General features: G+C 44.3%; 2 protein-coding genes across 5 annotated transcripts in view; one reads left to right on the top strand and one right to left on the bottom strand.

Moving 5' to 3' along the window:
* Calu (calumenin) overlaps positions 1-13,144 on the top strand; it is a 29,620-nt gene extending 16,476 nt beyond the window's left edge. For all 4 annotated transcript variants that reach the window (XM_076566592.1, XM_042272961.2, XM_042272959.2 and 1 more), the window contains exons 4-7: positions 2,232-2,398; positions 3,261-3,321; positions 9,053-9,252; positions 10,822-13,144. In XM_076566592.1, coding sequence (XP_076422707.1) covers positions 2,232-2,398; positions 3,261-3,321; positions 9,053-9,252; positions 10,822-10,926 — 533 coding nt within the window. In that variant the 3' untranslated portion in view covers positions 10,927-13,144. The remainder of the gene's footprint in view (positions 1-2,231; positions 2,399-3,260; positions 3,322-9,052; positions 9,253-10,821) is intronic.
* A 682-nt stretch (positions 13,145-13,826) lies between these two features.
* On the bottom strand, positions 13,827-16,850 carry Opn1sw (opsin 1, short wave sensitive). Its single transcript, XM_042272958.2, has 5 exons — positions 16,505-16,850; positions 16,104-16,272; positions 15,697-15,862; positions 15,123-15,362; positions 13,827-14,461 (listed from the first exon to the last, which is right to left on the bottom strand). Exons 1-5 carry the CDS (start codon positions 16,848-16,850, stop codon positions 14,342-14,344), a joined length of 1,041 nt encoding a protein of 346 aa, XP_042128892.2. The 3' UTR covers positions 13,827-14,341.
* Positions 16,851-18,470: the final 1,620 nt, after the last annotated feature.

The raw sequence follows: 18,470 nt of genomic DNA, 5'->3' as shown, positions 1-18,470 counted from the left end.
CTCCCTTAAAAAGGGGTGTGCCACTACCACCCAGCTTTTTTCTTGTTTTGTTTTGTGTTTTAAGTGCTTAAAATATAGAAAGATTGGCCTCTAATATCAAGCATCAACAATATGGTATTATTGTTAAAAGAGACCAGTGAGTTTTTAGACAAATAGTACCATGGCCTTTTTATTTAGTGTGTTACAGGAACAATAATTTCTTAATTTTTTTTATTTTTATTTATTTTTTTTATTTTTTTATTTTTATTTTTATTTTTTTGGTTTTTTGAGACAGGGTTTCTCTTGTGTAGCTTTGCACTTTTCCTGGAACTCACTTGGTAGCCCAGGCTGGCCTCGAACTCACAGAGATCCTCCTGCCTCTGCCTCCCGGGTGCTGGGATTAAAGGCGTGAGCCACCACCGCCCGGCAATTTCTTAATTTTAAATGTGGTATTTTCATTTCTCAAAGTATCTTCATACCTCCTAGGTCTTTTGGTCCACACAGCAGCCCAGTTTCTTACTTTTCTGCAGTTAGCTCCTTTATATCTTTTCAGTTTATGGAAATTAAATTTTAGTCTCCTAGATGCTTATGTGGAACCAGCTGTTGCTTGTACAATTCAAAATCATAACAGATTAGTCTACATTCTATTTGGTTATATTATGATTTTTTTTAAAGATTTTATTTTACTGTGTGTGTGTGTGTGTGTGTGTGTGTGTGTGTGTGTGTGTGTGTGTGTTTCTGTGTATGGGTATGTGCCAGAGGAGGCTAGGAGAGGTGTCAGGTCCCCTGGAACTGAAGTTACAGATAATTGTAAGCTGCCGTATGGGTTCTGGGAATTGAACTCAGGACCTCTGGAAGAGCAGCCAGTGCTCTTAACTACTGAACCACCTCTCCAGTTCCATATTTTAATGTTTATTTTCTAATTAAAGCTTGATCAAAGAATAGTTGACATCTAAAATGTATCTATCACTTCCCAAAATGTCCTCCTGACTTACCTTCCTGTCTGCCTCAGTCCCTAAAAAACTATTGACCTACTTTCTCTACCCCTGGAGCAGTCTGTATTTTTTACCTGTAATTTTCAGTAGATTTTGGGGAGAGGATCAGTGGGACCATTCAAAATGGTGATGTTCTTGTTGTTTGAGTCCAGGTGACATTAAAATGAAGTTAAAATTAAAAGGACAAAGACCTTTGATACCTAGAGTCTAATGGAAGTCTTAATGGAGTCTTCTAACATTTAATAAAAATGATGCCAGCTGTCTAGTCATTTAGTTTTCTCCCTCCCTCCCTCCCTCCCTCCCTCCCTCCCTCCTTCCTTCCTTCTTTCCTTCCTTCCTTCCTTCCTTCCTTCCTTCCTTCCTTCCTTCCTTCCTTCCTTCCTTCCTATTTTTGAGAGAGAGGTTTTCTCTGTAACTCTGGCTGTCCTGATACAAACTGTGTAGACCAAACTGGAACTCAGATCACCTGCCTCTGTCTCCCAAGTGCTGGAATTACAGGCGTGCGCCACCACTGCCCAGCTGTTTGTTTCTTATTAAACTTTTTATAGCCACTTGTGAGGTAGGCACAGTCTCATGTTACAGAGTAGGAGACTGAGACACAGTTAAGTTTCTTGCCCAAGAGCTGGAGAAATGTCTCAGTAGTTAGGAGCACTTGCAGATGCCCTGGGTTCAATTCCCAGCACCCACATGGTGACTCACAACCATCTGTAACTCCAGTCGCAGGAGATCTGGTGTCTTCTTCTGACCTCTGCAAGCACGAGGCTCACACATGATACACAGATATACATGTAAAGAAAACACTCATGTACATAAAATACTAAAAAAAAAAAAAAAAAAAAATCAAAAGAAAAAAGTTGCTTGCCCTAGGCCCACAGCTAAAGGTGATAAATTCACACCCAGTGTAACTTGAAGCTTCCACGGCCTCCCAGATAGAACTAAGAAATCCAAGCCTTCTCTTAACACCAGTGTGATGAAACAGCATATAACTGAGTTAACTAATCAAGGGCCAGTTCCATGTTGAATGGCAACCATTTACCTTCAGCTTAGACCCCGTTTGGAGGTGTGATCACTGAACCTTAGTCCCAAACCAAGTGTCTTTCTCTGCTGCCTCTGAACTAAAATCATTTTTTCATGATTGGTTTAACTTTACCTGTGTGTTTATTGTTTGGTTTATCTTGTTTGAAATCAGTCTGATCCCTGTACCTTTTTGTGTTTTCTGAAGCCTTTTAAGACTTCGCCTAAATTTTTGTTTTCTAGATGATCCAGACCCTGATGATGGATTCAATTACAAACAGATGATGGTCAGAGATGAGCGGAGGTTTAAAATGGCAGATAAAGATGGAGACCTGATTGCCACAAAGGAGGAGTTTACCGCTTTCCTGCACCCTGAGGAGTATGACTACATGAAAGACATAGTTGTGCAGGTAGGCAAGGCAGGACGTTCAGCAGCAACTCACCCTCTCCTGCTGCTGCTGCTGCGTCAGAGCCTCGAGAGGACCTAACAGACATATCCTATGATAGTTGTTCAGAAGCCAGGTAATTCTGTGATACTCAGGGGTTCTCACAGAAGGCAGACTCATCTCCTATTAGCAAGAGCTCAGTGTGACTAGGGCTACAATCTTTTGTCATTTGATAGTGTCCTCCAAAGGACTCATAGTTGTTAAAGGTAGAAGCATAAGTAATTGCTAATATTTAACAATTTTCTAACTAGAAGAATATGAGTTTCCTTTTTTTTTTCTTCCTTCCCTCCTTCCTTTCTTCCTTCCCTCCCTCCTTCCTTCCTTCTTTTTTTTGTTTTTTGTTTTGTTTGGTTTTGGGTTTTTGTTTTTGTATGTATTTGGGGTTGGTTGACTAGCTGGCTTCGAAATGGCTATCACTCCATATAGCTGGCTTCGAGATTGGCTATCACTTCATATCCCTGGCCTGGGATTTGCTATATAGGTCTATATAGACCTTCAACTTGGGATGAGCATTATATCCTCTGATCCTCCTGTTTCTGGCTCCCAAAAAGCTGGGATTTCATGGGTGCTATCTTTTCTAGTTTTTTTTTTGGTTTTTCGAGACAGGGTTTCTTTGTGTAGCTTTGCGCCTTTCCTGGAACTCACTTGGTAGACCAGGCTGGCCTCGAACTCACAGAGATCCACCTGCCTCTGCCTCCCGAGTGCTGGGATTAAAGGCGTGCGCCACCACCGCCCGGCTATCTTTTCTAGTTTTAACCACACATACCGTACTATCTTCTGGAGAATCCAACCAAAGACTAGCAGTCTTTTGTTCTTTTCTATTTAGGAGACAATGGAGGATATAGACAAGAACGCTGACGGTCTCATTGATCTAGAAGAGTATATTGGTAAGTTTCCTGTTTCTACTGTCCTTAAATACTGAAATGTTTTACAAGTTGTAATCGTCCAGAGAAACAGTTTACCTTATGGGTCAACTCTTAACAGATTGTCAAGCCAGACCAATGTGATGAATAGTAGTAGGTCATTACAAGTGTAACTTGGACAGGAGAGGTTGGCATGTCCCAGTTTTGACCAGAGGTCCTAAATTTAGTTCCCAGGACCCATGCTGCCTATAACTCCCACTCTAGAGAATCTGATACCTTCTTCTGGTTTCCATAGCCACCTGACTCTCACGTGCCATACCTTCACAAAGACACACAAATGTATATATGTACACATAATTTTTAAATAATTTAAAAAGAAAGTATATGAAATAAAGTGATGGAAAAGCCAGGCATGAATCTCAGCACTTGGCAGATACCTGCTCGGGAGTTCAGGGCAGGTCTGGACTGTGTGAAAGAAAAGTACTGGTAAATGGGTGACCAGCCAAGGGTTCACTGACTATGTTATGCACATTTTCTGAGTCTCGAATAAGTTTCCACTTTATTTAGGGTGTTTATTTTGGCCAATCCCCCCACCCCTTTTTTTTTTTTTTTTTTGGTCTCTATGAGGGAGCAGAAGCAGGGCTACAAATGAAACTTGAGAGGATTGAAAGTATTTTTTTATTCTTTAGAATTTTTATATATGTATACAATGTATCATGATCATATCCACTCCCTACTTCCCTGTGAAACTTATTATCCTGAGAATAATTTAACAAATTGCTTTCTAATTCCTCAGTGTCTTTGTTGCAAATGGCATTCTATTTTGAACCATAATCCTGGTGCATATCAGTGTTGCTCAGGCTGGCCTTGAATGAGTATTTGGCTCTCCTGCCCCTTTCTGCTGCTTGTCTCTTCCTCTCTTGTTTCCTTTGCTGTGCAGAAGCTTTGTAGTTTTGTACGATTTCATGGGTCTGCTTTTACTCTTGCAGTCTGTGTTAGGGCCTCTTCAACAACTATCCTTGTCTGTACTGAGTCATGACTGACGTGTTCCTCTACTGATCTTACAGTTTTGCGTTTGTGTCTGATTTATTCAGTCTTCTATACGTGGATACCCATTTGCTGAAGAGGTTCTCCGTTCTTTATTGAAAACCTTGTGGCTGCAGATACATAGATTGATTTCTGGGTTCTCAGTTCTGTTGCACTCACATTCATACTTGCTCATAGTAACTCTTCTAGTGACCTTTCTGGTTTTGTTTTTGATCTCTGGTCTCAGGTATTACGTATTAAGCCTGAGAGGGAGTCTTAAAGCTTCCCTCTGTTCCTGTCATGTAACTGTGCTGAGCAGAGGCACTCCTTCACTTAGATGTTCGTTCATCATCCCTGACAGAGAAAGTGAGATGAACAGGAAGAGAGGTGTTTTGTGAAATAAGTGAGTTTCATCATGATAGTGTCTTGTTTTCTTAACCCAAGTTGATGTTTATCATATTTTCTACTTTTAAGTATTTTATCTTTTTATTCTTGGTTTTGGCATTTTTGTTGATAAAGCTGAGTTCCCCATTTAAACTTCTGAAGCAGAGAAATTCAGGCTTATCACAGTTAAGTAACATCACTTACAAGCATTGAGGCCAAATAAAGAGATACAGGTTTTCTTCTGCATCGTACAGATTCAGGGGCAGAGGAATTATGTTGTGAAGCTACAAAACAATCAAGAGTGTGTATAGCTTTCTTTTGTAGCTCAGTAACTGTGGCAAGCTTGTACAGCCAGGGTGCTGGGGTTTAGAGACCTCAGATTCTCTCCCCAGCAGTGTCCTCCAGTTTGTGGCCATGTGCCAGTGTCTGCCGTGTTAGGAAAGAGATCATAAAGAAAGAGAAGGGGCTGGTCCTACAGACCTGAAGCTGCAGGACCTCCATGACACAGGGCAACAACAGGATCTCCAAGAGGAGTCCCAGGGAGGGCCCAACGTCAGTAGTGTAGCAGAAACCGGAGGCCTCGATCCAGACCAGTGACTCTTGGCAATGAACACTTGCAAGTAAAGATAGATGGACAAAAAAAGTATACTGTGTGACTCACTGTGTCACATTACAGCTTCCATAACGAGATTTTTCCTTTTTCCCCCTTTCTTTTCTCTTAAATTTTATTCTGTTTTTGGGGGGAGGTTGCAAGGTTAGGGGGCAAACACTAAGGGACGGGGAAATCAATAGGATCAAGATATGTGATGTAAAAAGAACACATAAGAAATAAAAAGAAATTTTAAAAAATTATTACAGGGGGGCTGGAGAGATGGCTCAGAGGTTAAGAGCACCGACTGCTCTTCCAAAGGTCCTGAGTTCAATTCCCGGCAACCACATGGTGGCTCACAACCATCTGTAATGAGATCTGGCGCACTCTTCTGTATATATAATAAATAAATAAATCTTTAAAAAAAAATTATTACAGAAAGTAGACTTGTAAAAAAAAAGAAGAACAGAAAAGGAAGAGTGAAAGAGCCCCGTTTACTCCTTTCTTGTTTGGCCCAGATCCTAATCATCTTCCCATTTTGTCTGTATGCATTTCATTGTTTCTTTATGATACATTTATGGTTCCAAACTTTTTAAGACAGTCTGAACCAAAAAATTAATACCTTCGTATTATCTGGTAGGTTGAACACTTTTTAAATACACTAAATAGTATTTTTTTTCTCATCTTTACTCATAGACCTTTAAAATGTACTCATGGTATAGTTTAGCTTCTGGTTTTGTTTTCAAGACAGTGTCTCGCTGTGTAGCCCAGGCTGTCCTCACAGGTGTGGTGATCCTCCTGGCTCTCCCTGCCTTCCAGGTGCTGGGAGTAGTGTGTACCACCGCACCAGACCTAAAGAAATTTCAACAAACACCGCTCACTATGTTTTCAAGTGCACTTCTAAAATATTTAACTAGACATCTAAAGCATTATAAGCTGGGTGTGGTGTCCCTGCCTGTTATCCCAGCACTTAGGTGGCTGAGGCAGGAGGATTTTGTGAAGCTGAAATACACCAACTCTTAAAAAGTAATTCAAAAGTTTAAACTTGCAATAGATAGTAGATGATGCACAGGAGTCACTTTATAAACTATGGTAATCGTGTAATGGTCCTATAAGAAAATTTAAAAGTATATGGGAGTAGGTAGTACCTAGTATTTGCCCTAAAATAATTGGGGTTGGGTATCATGGATGAATATGTGTGGCAAAGCCATGGCAGCTGCTGGAGTTGGTAGCTAAGTGGGAGATCTATGGGGTTTTTTCTAAGTATGTGTATGTTTGAAAGCTTTGTTTGTTTAAGGCAGAGTTTCTCTGTGTAGTTTTGGTGCCTGTCCTGGATCTCGCTCTGTAGACCAGGCTGGCCTCAAACTCACAGAGATCTGCCTGGCTCTGCCTCCTGAGTGCTGGGATTAAAGGTGTGCGCCACCACCATCCGGTCTGAAAGTTTTCTTGATGAAAACAAAAGGTGGTAAGTAGGGTCCAGTCATGTTCCTAGAATACAGTGAGCACACAGTAAACTCACTCTGTAGAGCAGGCTGGTTACAACTCACAGAGCTCACCTGCCCCTGCTTCTTGAGTGCTGGAGCTAAAGATGTGTTCTGTCACGTCCGGCTAATTGTTATTTTTGCATTTATAGTTGTTAAAAGGGAAATAGTACTTTGAGTTATATATGCATGCAAAAAGGTAAATATGTAAAATATACACCCTTTTTCTTTACTAAACTGGAAACACGTTTATTTTTGTTTATGTGTTTGTGTTAGGCGCTGGAGGTCAAACCCAGGGCTTTAGCATGTTAAGTGGGCTCTCTACCACTCAGCTATGTCCCAACCCTATATAATTTCTTAAATGCCAATATTTGGTTGGCAATAGTGTGACCATTCCTTGGTTATAGTTGATTTTTGTTTAATTTTATAGGGGTGTTCATTCCATTTACTAGTCACAAAATGAACAAGAAATAGTGTTGACTTGAGAAAACAAAAATATAAGCCATTCTCTACTATTTGTATTTTATTTATTTTTTTGCAGACATGTTTTCTGTTTCTTCTTGAATCATTTAATCTTAGAAGCTTTAATTATCTTGACACAATTACTTCCAAGTGTATTGTGCATTTAAATGGAAATATCAGAAGAATTGTTTTCCAGAGTAAAGCTTAGTGTTCAGTGTCTTACATATTAAATTACTCTGAAAATGTTATACAGAACTGGGAGGCTGAGGCAGGAGCATCTCCAGTTTGATACCAATCTGGGCTAAAACCCTGTCTCAAAACCAGTTGAACAGAATGGCCTTTCCTGTACATATGTTACCTTAATATAAAACAAAGCTGTGTCTGTTACCGAAGACCTGTCTGTGTAGCCGAGTGGAATGGAGATTTGCGACGGCCATGCTACTTTGTTCTTCCAGCTTTTGCATTATATGCCAAAATTTATGATGTAATCTATTATCAAAATTGTTTTTAATGATCTCATAGCTAAAATTCAGACTTAGTTTTTGTTTTTCACACACAAAAATTTAGGAGCCTCTTGACATGTGAAAGCATTTGTTACCAATTTTCCTGGCCATCTGCTCAAGACCAGCACCAATGTTTTTCATTGTCTCTAGAGATTCTTATGCTTTAGTAAGTTTCATTCCAAGTAAAGAAGGGGAGGTTGTAGAAGAGGAAACTGGATAGAAGCCTTAAGAGCCATGCCACATTCTTTTGGTTTTTTTTTGTTTGTTTGTTTGTTTGTTTTGTTTTTTGTTTTTGGTTTTTGGTTTTTGGAGACAGGGTTTCTCTGTGTAGCTTTGTGCCTTTCCTGGAACTCACTCTGTAACCCAGGTTGGCCTCAAACTCACAGAGATCTGCCTGCCTTTGCCTCTCAAGTGCTGGGATTAAAGGTGTGCATCACCACCACCACCACCACCACCACCACCACCCAGCCCCCATGCCACATTCTTACACAGTTGAATTTTTAAGAAAAAATTATATTTATGTAATTGAGACTCAGAAATTTGATTCTTTCCCGCTTGTCCCTTCTCAGTGTACTCTTGAGGGTGTTCCTCTTTGTGAAGGGCATGCTTGTCCTGACTGAAGACTACTGGTACAGTGCACTTATGTAGGCATTGACTAGTAAGTAGACCGTTTCCTTCAGCATTTAGAGCTATACTTCTTAAACCAGTGGTCCAGTATAATCAGCCACTTGGGGTAAAATGCAATGTAGTAAGCAAGGGAATCTTACTTGATATTAGTCAACTTATTTTTTTATTTTGAGATAAGGTCTCATGTAGCCCAAGCTAGCTTTGAACTCCTGCCTCAGCTTCCCAAAGTACTGGGCTTACACATCACCATGCTGAGCTTCACCTCCTTATTTCTGCCCTTTTTTCCCCTGCCCCTTCCCCCCCAAAACCTCTCCAAGACAGGGCTTCTTTGTGTAGCTCTGGCTGTCCTGAAACTCACTATAGGCCAAGCTCATCTAGAACTCACAGAGATCCACCTGCCTCTGCCTCATGAGTGCTGGGATTCAAGGTATGCACCACCACCGCTGGGCTTCTGCTTTGTTTTTAAAGATACAGACCCTGCTCTGCTGTCACTTGGTCAGCATCTGGAAATACTCTTGTGAAAGACAGCAGTTAAGCCACAGGAAAACTACCTTACTTTCTGAAGTCTGTCTGGCCTAAGAAAACTGTGTGACTGTGTGTGGGTACCAAGCAGGGTTAAGCCAGATTAGCATGAGGAGCCTTTGGAACAAGACTAGTTCTGTTGTATCTGTCTGTGCACACAGGTGACATGTACAGTCATGATGGAAATGCTGATGAGCCAGAATGGGTGAAGACAGAGCGAGAACAGTTTCTTGAGTTCCGAGATAAGAACCGGGACGGGAAGATGGACAAGGAGGAGACCAAGGACTGGATCCTCCCTTCGGACTATGACCATGCAGAGGCCGAAGCCAGGCATCTAGTCTATGAGTCAGACCAAAACAAGGTAAGTGATTCCAGGCCCAAGCAGTTTAGCCATGACCAAAGTCTTCCTAGGAAGTTGCCTTAGACAGATGTCATGAAAATACACCGAGTATTTTTAGGGTCTTAATTACCTTAAGTCTACCAAGGACCTAAATTTAATGACCAGAAGTCTTCAGAACAGCACTACCTATCTGATCTCATTTTGGAAAGTGTTTGCTCTGTGCTCATAGTGTTGGAGAAACCTGGGCTTCAGCAGAGTGTTGATTTAAAGCCTGACCCAGCATGCATCAGCTTTACCTGTTGAATCCCCAGGACATTGTCTTTTTAAATTCTTGGCTGTTATTTCCTATGTTCTTTTACCTATTACAGGCTCATTCTACCTATTGTCCAAGCCAGTTATTGCCATCCTAAATCAAATACACACATACGTTTATGTAATTTTTTAGAGGAAGCGAGGCAGACAGACAGTTGACTGACTGACTGAGACTCTTAAATACATAGCCCTTGCTTGCTGGCCTGAAACTACAATGTAAACCAGCTTGGCCTCTACCTCACAGAGACACACTTACCTCTCTCTCCAATGCTGAGATTAAAGGTGTATTCCGCCACTCCCAAAATCAAATACATTCTTAAAATTTAAGCCCTTTACATGGGGTTATAAGCCAGATTTTCTCTGGACCCTGTTAAAATTGAAAATTGTCTGAGGTGCTTAGGTGAAATTTTAGGTGAAATCAAATTTTCACTAAGCCCTGTCACCTTTTCAGAAACCTGGATATTAAAGACCAACTTTATTATTTTTATTATTATTGTTTTGAACATTCTTTAGGCTTCAAATGCTGTTTCTTAGACCCTTATTAAGGCTTGATAAGTTTTAAGTTCTTGCTCAGCATCACTTCAGCAGCCTGCTGTCATGTCCTGAGTTGTGAGAAATGTGAGCAGTCCTCTTTGAGGAGTCGTGGTGCTGGTTGAGATGAGTGACAGCCTGTTTTGGTTGTGACTCATGTTGTTAGAGTGGAGGTGATAGAAGAGAATTCACTGTCAGGCCTCAGTAGGATGCGCCCTGGACTATCAACACAATGTTCCTGGCCATTGTCCACCCATATCCAGCAGCTGCCCCATAGTTCTGACTCCAAAAGGAGCGTTTGCTGCCTAGGGGACAGATTTGTGTCTCTGTCCTGAAGTTGTTAGTGTATTTGGCCCATCTTTTCACTTTTGACACTTTTTTTCCTTTGAGATAAGATCTCCCTCTGTACCCCAGGCTAGCCTTGAACAACTCTTCTGTCTGGCTTTCTGAGTACAGGAGTCAAACCTAGGGCCTTAGTCATTCGAGGCAAGCACTTTACCACTAAACTATATCCCCAGCTCACTAGTGACTTTCTTGATGAAAAAGATGCTGGTGTATGTGTGTGCGCGTGCGCGTGTGCGTGCATGCATGCAAAGGAGGGATGGGGGATAACACTTGAGTTTGCATGTAGAGGGAACTAGAATCTTAAGTTATTACAGTCTCAAGTTATTCTTGTTTTGTAGCAGTCTTTCTGAATTTGGATAGCAAGTATATATGACCTCAATTTGCTGTTCCCTGTGATTTCAGGATGGCAAGCTTACCAAGGAGGAGATTGTCGACAAGTATGATTTATTTGTGGGCAGCCAGGCCACAGATTTTGGGGAGGCCTTAGTGCGACATGATGAGTTCTAAGCTGCAGACAGAGGAACCTACATTTCTTCAAAAGTAATTTATTTTTACAGCCCTGGTTTCACATGAAATTGTTTGCGCTACTGAGACTGTTGTTACAAACTTTTTAAGACGTGAAAAGGCATATTGAGATAATGAAAACCATCCTGTCCCCATTCCTCCTCCCCTCTGAGGGACTGGAGGGGACCCGTGCTTCTGAGGAACAACTCTGACTAGTACACGTGTGTTTGTAGGTTTACACTTTGTATAATGTATAACATGGTGTGTTTATTTTTGTATTGTTCTCTAGTTGGGAGTATAACATGAAGGATCAAGATCCTCGACCCACACTTGTAGACAGATATTAGCCTTCACTCTTTCTCACCCCTTACCACACATTTTTTTGTAATTCTCACTTAACTAATTTTTTTAAAAGCCTGAGATCAATAGAAATGTTCAGGAGAGAAAAAAAAAAGGAAAAACCTGTACTCGTGATTTATGTTTAGAGAGAGAACGCTTTATCTTGCCTGTTGAAAAGCTTCATTTTACAAGTGGCCGTTCGGTTGTCACAGGTCAACCCCTGAGCCTGCCGCCGTCTGGGCAAGGCTGGATCCCCATGCTGTAGAGCAGCTTGACGCAGCGTGACTTCATTCTCTCCCCCCCCCCCCCCCCCCCGGACTAGCTGTTTGCTAATTCTGTCAAGCACAGCTGTGGTGGGAAGAATTGGGGCCAGTGTCTTGAAAAATGAATCAAGTAGTGTGTATGATCTCTTCACAGGGCTATTTCTAGCTCTTTATAGAGATGTTTCCAACTAGAAACAGCTGGAAAACGAAAGGAAAAAAGTGTGTGCAGGGCATGCATTTTATTCTGATTGTGTACCTATTGAAGTCACTGTAAGACCCCATCCAGCCCCTCCCTAGGAATCAATCTTGCTTTTACTGCAATTACAATTGACTCTTTTCCAATCATGTCATTGAAAGTGCCTTTAATGGGAAAAATAATTACTGAATGGGAATTTGCTTAAAAAGCCACAAGATGAATGACTTGGGCACCTTACATGAACGCATTGAACCCTGATACAGTGGGGAGTTTTTCCCTTCTTTTTCTCTTGTGGACAACAGCTAAACAGCAGTATTAGTTCCAAGCTTGGTTGCAGTGTTCCTGTCTTGTGGGCTCGTTTCTAAAACCTCATGCTGCTGACTTGTCCAGGGATCCTCATACCTCAGAACACAAACCACTCTGTCAGGCCTCTGCTTACCAGAGCTTGAGCTCTGACTCAAGGATGGAAGGACATACAGAGGGCTCTATGGTTTGAGGACCACTGCTCACCCTTCCTGTCTTTAACCCATCGCATCCTGTTTCGCCATCTCCCTTCTCTCTGACACTAAAAGGTGGGGTAGGTAGGAAGGTCGTGGACCATCAGGTTGCCGTCGTCCTTATCAAAAACCCCATCTGTTGCCAACTCCATTTACCCATATTTTGTGCAACCCAATATTTTGGTCCCTTACTAATGGGCCTCTTAAGAAGAATTATTGTATTCCAAATCTTTAACCCTCAGGTTACTAAGATAAATATATATATATATGTATAATCTTTATTATTTCCTATATCTGAATAACACATTCAGGTGGTGCTGGGTGATGGTCATATCTGAACCTAGACCTACCCTTTGGTCTTCCGCAGTCCTGTTGAGGTCGGCTGCTTGGTGTGGTAAAGAGCCAGGTGTGGTGTGACTTCACCCCAGCCATTGCATCAAGCTCTTGATAGCAGATACACTCGATGTTTTAATCCCAGGATAGGAGTAATGAACATTCTCTGCCTTCCAGATCCTCAACTCTTTATTGGTAAGGAGACCAGAGATAATTAATGCCACCAGCCCTGGCTTAGAGAGGGTGCATCATACACTGTGTGGCAAGAGGGCCTTACAGCTCGTTGGGTGCACAGAGCCTAACACTGATGTAAAGTCACACACTTAACCAGCAAGTTTAGTGTGTTAGGGCGACCTGTTCTGGACATGGGGTGCTCAGCGGCAAGAACTGCTCTCATCTCCATGAGCCCCACATAGTATTAAATCAAGTCTGAGGCGGTGAGCAGTGTCTGCATGTCCATAGGGTGTGCTCTGTGAATGCTAAGCTCTCTTGAATTTGAGTATTGGTTCTTTTTTATAGAGTGTAAACCAAGTTTTATATTCTGTAATGCAAACAGGTACCTATCTGTTTCTGAATAAAACTGTTTACATTCATCAGGGGCTTATGTGTCTTTCATTCTCTTGGAAATGGGATTGTGTTCCAGGACAGCCAAGGCTACATAGCGAGACCCTGTCGCAAGAAACCAAGAAAGGGCTGGAGAGACGGCTCAGCAGTGAAAAGCACTGACTGCTCTTCCAAAGGACCCAAGTTAAATTCCCAGCACCTACATGGCAGCTCACAACTGTCTGTAGCTCCAGTTCCAGGGGATGTGACACCCTCGCATAGACATACATGCAGACAAAACACCAATGCACATGAAATAAAAATAAATCATTTCTTAAAAAGAGAAGGATGGAAGAAATGGGATTGTGGCTTAGAATTCTGTGGTAAAATGTCAAAGAAAAGGAATTCTCCCAGAAGGTCCCCGATATCTCCCCACCAGGCTGAGAGAGAACACTGACTTCTCCTCACACTTAGTCCCTTCCTCTTCCTGAGGTTTCTGGTTGCTTCTCACTGCTGTGACCCTCCTGCCTTCCAGTGCATCATTACCTGATACTGGCACCCAGCATACCTTGAGTAGAATTGAACACACAGTTATCTTGGTTTTCATTTCAAAGGAGCTCATTTTTCCAGGAGCAGCAGGTGTAAGAAGAGGGTAAGGTAAAATGTTTTTAGCACTTGAGTTTGATTTATAAATGGTACTGAGACATGCAAACTCATTTTGAGGACGTCACAGGATTAAAGTGCTAACTTTAATCAATGCACAGCTTTAAGTGGATACATTCATTTAGCCAAGTGGAGGAGAGCGCCTAGAATAATTCTGTGAGATGAGGGAGCAGAGGCAGCTCCGGCCATGGCCGCCACAGCCTAGGCTGCAGCAGCTAGGAGACACCGCATAGGTAAGTTCTTTTCAATTCCCTGTAGGTGCTTGGTGGTCGCTGCCTTTTTCCCACTGCCCCATCCTTACAGCAAGGGAGAAGAAAAATGACTGAAAAGGAAAGTGTCACCCATACACCAGAAGCAGCCCTTTCTCTTAGAGTTCTCCAGGAGTGAAGTGCCCCTTAGGAGTAGAAACCGTGACTGTTGAAATGGCCCGCATGGCAACGGCAACCTCGCTGGCAGGAAGTCAGCAACAGGAAATGAGACTGACTGCCGGAGTGCTACTGCTCCCTTCCCACCTTTCCCTGCGTTAGGGTTTAAATGGAGAAGGTAGAAACTAAATGTGTTGCCAGCAGGCCAGTTGAGGGTCCTTAGTGAGGGCCAACTTTGCTGGAAGAGACAGTAGAGACTTCGGTTTTCTGAGAGCCAGGCATGTCGGATTCGTCTGTCATGGGCTTCCTGCACACCATCTCCAGGATGCAAGCCCGGAACTGGAAGGAAAGGTGTATGTCATCCTTGTCCTAAAAACTACATAAACTCCACTTTTAACTACTTGCTCTTGCAGGCTAGACTGCAAAAGGCCAGATTAAGAATTTGCAGAAGGCTGGGCATACATGGCAGTGCACGCCCTTAACTCCAGCACTTGGGGACAGGCAGGCTGATCTCTGAGTTCAAGGCCAGCCTAGTTTCCATAGAAGTTCGAGGACAGCTAGGGCTACACAGTTGGACCCTATCTTAAAAAGGGGGGAAATTACAAAAAACTAGAAGTCTGTTATTACTGATGTTATTGCTTTTTCACCATAACAGAAAATTTAAGGGTAGGGATATATAACTCCGTAGTAAGAGTATCTGCCTAGCATGTAAAAGGCCCCATGTTCAATCCTTAGCATTGCTAAAAGGCTCCCATCCCATTCTACTCTTTAGAACTACTCAATTTTTCTAGCTCGAAGTCTAGCCTCTCTTCGAGTATTTTAGAACCACCCTCTCCATACATGTGCCTACCAAGAGCTTCCTGGCTTGCTTGGAGCTTATGTAGTTTTCCTCATCTATAAGGCCTGTGTAGCGTCCAGGGTGCTGAGTTAAAACATCGTCTATAGGGAAAGAACCAGGGTCTATTGGCCCAGGACCTCATGGGAATGTAGATAGCTTTACCTGCTTATTCATGAAGCAGTAGATGATGGGATTGTAGACACATGAGCTCTTGGAGAAGAAGGCAGGGATGGTGACGAGCCGTAAGTCCAGCCCGTGGTTACGGTTGTTGACCATGTACATGGCCAGGGCAGCATAGGGCACGTAGCAGAGACAGAAGGATCCCACCATCACCACCACCATGTGGCTCACCTCCCGCTCAGCCTTCTGGGTCGTCGCTGACTCTTGCTGCTGAGCTGCCACCTGGAATGGAGCCCAAGGGTCATGACCCTCTCACCCGCTCTTCTGGCTGAGTGGCTTTCCCTCGAGGGACGGGTCTCAGCTCTGGCATTCAGAAAGATCACAGCCTCACTCCCTCTTTCTTGGGTCTTGTACTCCTTCCCTCGCTGCCTCTTGTGCTGGGGACCAGACCCTCACCTGCTACGGAAGTGCTGTACCACTGAGTTGCAACTCCACCATTTTTCACTCCCTCCCTGCTCTCGCTAGCTCCTGATGTCTGACCGTGGATGTTACAGATGCGTCCTGCGGCAGACACACACGCTCTCTGTCCCGGAGCCTCCTCTCAAAGGCCACTCACAGCTCTGAGAGTCCTCAGCAACTGCGAGTAGGAGAAGCAGATGAGGGAAAGCGGCACGATGAAACAGAACACTAACAGGAACCAGGTGTAGTACTCGCTTCCATACTTGGTGCCCACCGTGTACCAGTCCGGGCCGCAGGAGCACTGCAGGCCTTCGGGGATGAACCTGAAACGGACCAAACATTCACTCTGGACTTGCCCTGAGAACGAGCAGGGTAGGAGCTGGGATTCCTGGGTTAGCTTCTCCAGTTGGAAGAATGCCGAAAGAATACAGTCATTCCAGCTGCATGGTAAACTCCCATGTCCCCAGCTGCCCCTTTCCCTTACTTACTCTACCAATGCAGATCCAAGAATGAACGGTTCTACCCAGTCTCTTCCCACATCAGACCACCGCCCTGCACTCTCACCTGCTCCAGCCAAAGAAGGGTGGGATGGACACGCCGATACCAATGGTCCACGTGATCAGGACCACCATCAGTGCATGCTTGGAGTTGAAGCGGACGTTGCCAAAGGGCTTACAGATGACAATGTAGCGCTCGAAAGCCAAGAAAGCCAGCGACCATCCTGTCACTAGACCTGTGGCAAATGTGAAACAAATAGGGTAGACAGCCTCACCCAGCCTGGAGCGGAGTACAGATGGAACTGAGCAAGTTCAGAGAATTAGAATGGAGTGGGATGCTCACACATCCTATTTGGGTCAAACTACTCAGGGTAATTAAGGGCCTGCTCCAAACCAAAAGTCCGGCTCCAGGTTCCAATCCTGGAGCAGCATCCTTTGCCTCTTCCTAGCCCCGGTTGCCTGTGGTACCTGCTACAGAGCCCAAGAAGGCCTCCAGAGCACAAACATGGCGTCCAAAGAGGAAGTATCCGTGGCAGCTGGCGATGAAGACAGTGAAGACGGAGAAGATGCAGAAGAGGAAGCCCCCGAGGGATACGTTGACCAGAATGTAGTTGAGGGGCTGCCGCAGCTTTTTGTAACGCAGTGTGGCCACCAGCACTGTGGCGTTGAGCGGGGTCCCTGCAAAGAAGACAAGTCCCATGAAGGCTGCCTGGAGGCGGAAGGCCCAGACAGGAGCGATGTGGTACTGGGGCCCCTCCCAGGGCCCCACCGAGGAGATATTCTGAAACAGGTAGAACTCATCTTCCCCTGACATCTTGTGCTCGGGACGCCCTCCCCCCGACCTCCAGTCCTCTTACAGATTCTGATATTGCCCTCCCCACAGTACCTTCCTTTAAAGACACAGTGGGACTTGGAATGAACCTAAGCCTCCCAAAGATGAAGTCATCCCACCCTTCTTTGGCTGGATTAGAGGCCTCTCCATCCCCACCTAAACCTTCCGTGATCCCAAAGCTGATTGTGTTCTCCAGAGGATAAAAGATTGGGGTCAGAGAACCTGGATACGCAAGGCTGGGTGCTGAGGTGGGTCAACGCTGGTTTCTGTGGCCTGGAAGAGGCCGACCTATGTCCACTGCAGATGCTGCCTACATCTCATCCCCACCTCTGCTTGGGCTTCAGGGTTCTCTGTACCCCACCTGGCCCTTTGTAGGTCCCGATCCAGAGAGGCTGGGAATCCGCCTCAAAGGAAACAAACAGAAAGAGGATGAGTGGGGAGCATTTTTTAGATTTTTTTAAATTATTTTATTTCATGTGCACTGATCTTTTGCCGGCATATGTCTGTGTGAGGGTGTCAGACTCCCTGGAACAGGAGTTACAGACAGTTGTGAGCTGCCATGTGGGTGCTGGGAGTTGAACCCGGGTCCTCTGGAAGAGCAGCCAGTGCTCGTAACCACTGAGCCATCTCTGCAGCCCCCGTTTGTCATGGAACATTCCAGAAGCAGCTGCACCCTGCCTAGGGGTCCAGGGTGTGCCTGAGCCACCTCTGTGTCGTTGGCCCTCTGCCTGAGGTCTTCCTAGCTGGACCTCCAGGCTGCCCCTTAGATTAGAACAGGGGTCAGGGTCACTGTGGGGTGATGGACGCCACACTCAGCCTCACACAGAAGATGGAGCAGTGGAAACAGGTAAGGCCACAGTCTCCCAAAGCCTGCCCCTCGTGAGGGAGACACTTCCTCCAGCAAGGATCTACACCCTGAAAGTTCCATTACCCTCCTCCATCATCAACTGTGCACCAGGCGTTCGAATACACGAGCCTATGGGGACCATTTCTCATTCAAATCACCCCAGCAAACTAAAGTACGAGGGCTCGAAAGATGGCTCCGTGGTTAAGAGCACTTGCTGCTCTTACAGAGGACCCAGGTTTGGTTCCCAGCACCCACATGGTGGCTTACATCTGACTAACCCCAGTTCCAAGGAGATCCAGCACCCTCTTGGCCTCCACAGGCACCAGACATGCACACAGTGCTCATACATACACATAAGTAAAAAAGAAAAGAAAACTTCAAAGAGGATTTTTTTAAATGGAGTTTGAACACAGGTACCCTGCACACTGAACAATGCTTCCCTCAAACTATTCAGGTTATTCAGTGAGTGTCTCAGCATCAGGCATGAGATGCCTCCCTACAAGTCCCTCAGGTCCCTGACAACAGCACACACTACTGCCACTGCTCTTGGATGTCCACCAGAACTAGACTGTTAAGACCCTATCTCTGGCCAGGCGGTGGTGGCGCACGCCTTTAATCCCAGCACTCCAGAGGCAGAGGCAGGCGGATCTCTAAGTTCGAGGCCATCCTGAGCTACAGAGTGAGTGCTAGGAAAGGTGCAAAGCTACACAGAGAAACCCTGTCTCGAAAAACCGGGGGTGGGGGGGTGGTAAGAC

This window comes from Peromyscus maniculatus, chromosome 3 (assembly GCF_049852395.1).
Source record: "Peromyscus maniculatus bairdii isolate BWxNUB_F1_BW_parent chromosome 3, HU_Pman_BW_mat_3.1, whole genome shotgun sequence".
In the NCBI taxonomy this organism is placed as follows: Eukaryota; Metazoa; Chordata; class Mammalia; order Rodentia; family Cricetidae; genus Peromyscus; species Peromyscus maniculatus.
This window is presented reverse-complemented; position numbering and strand designations above follow the sequence as displayed.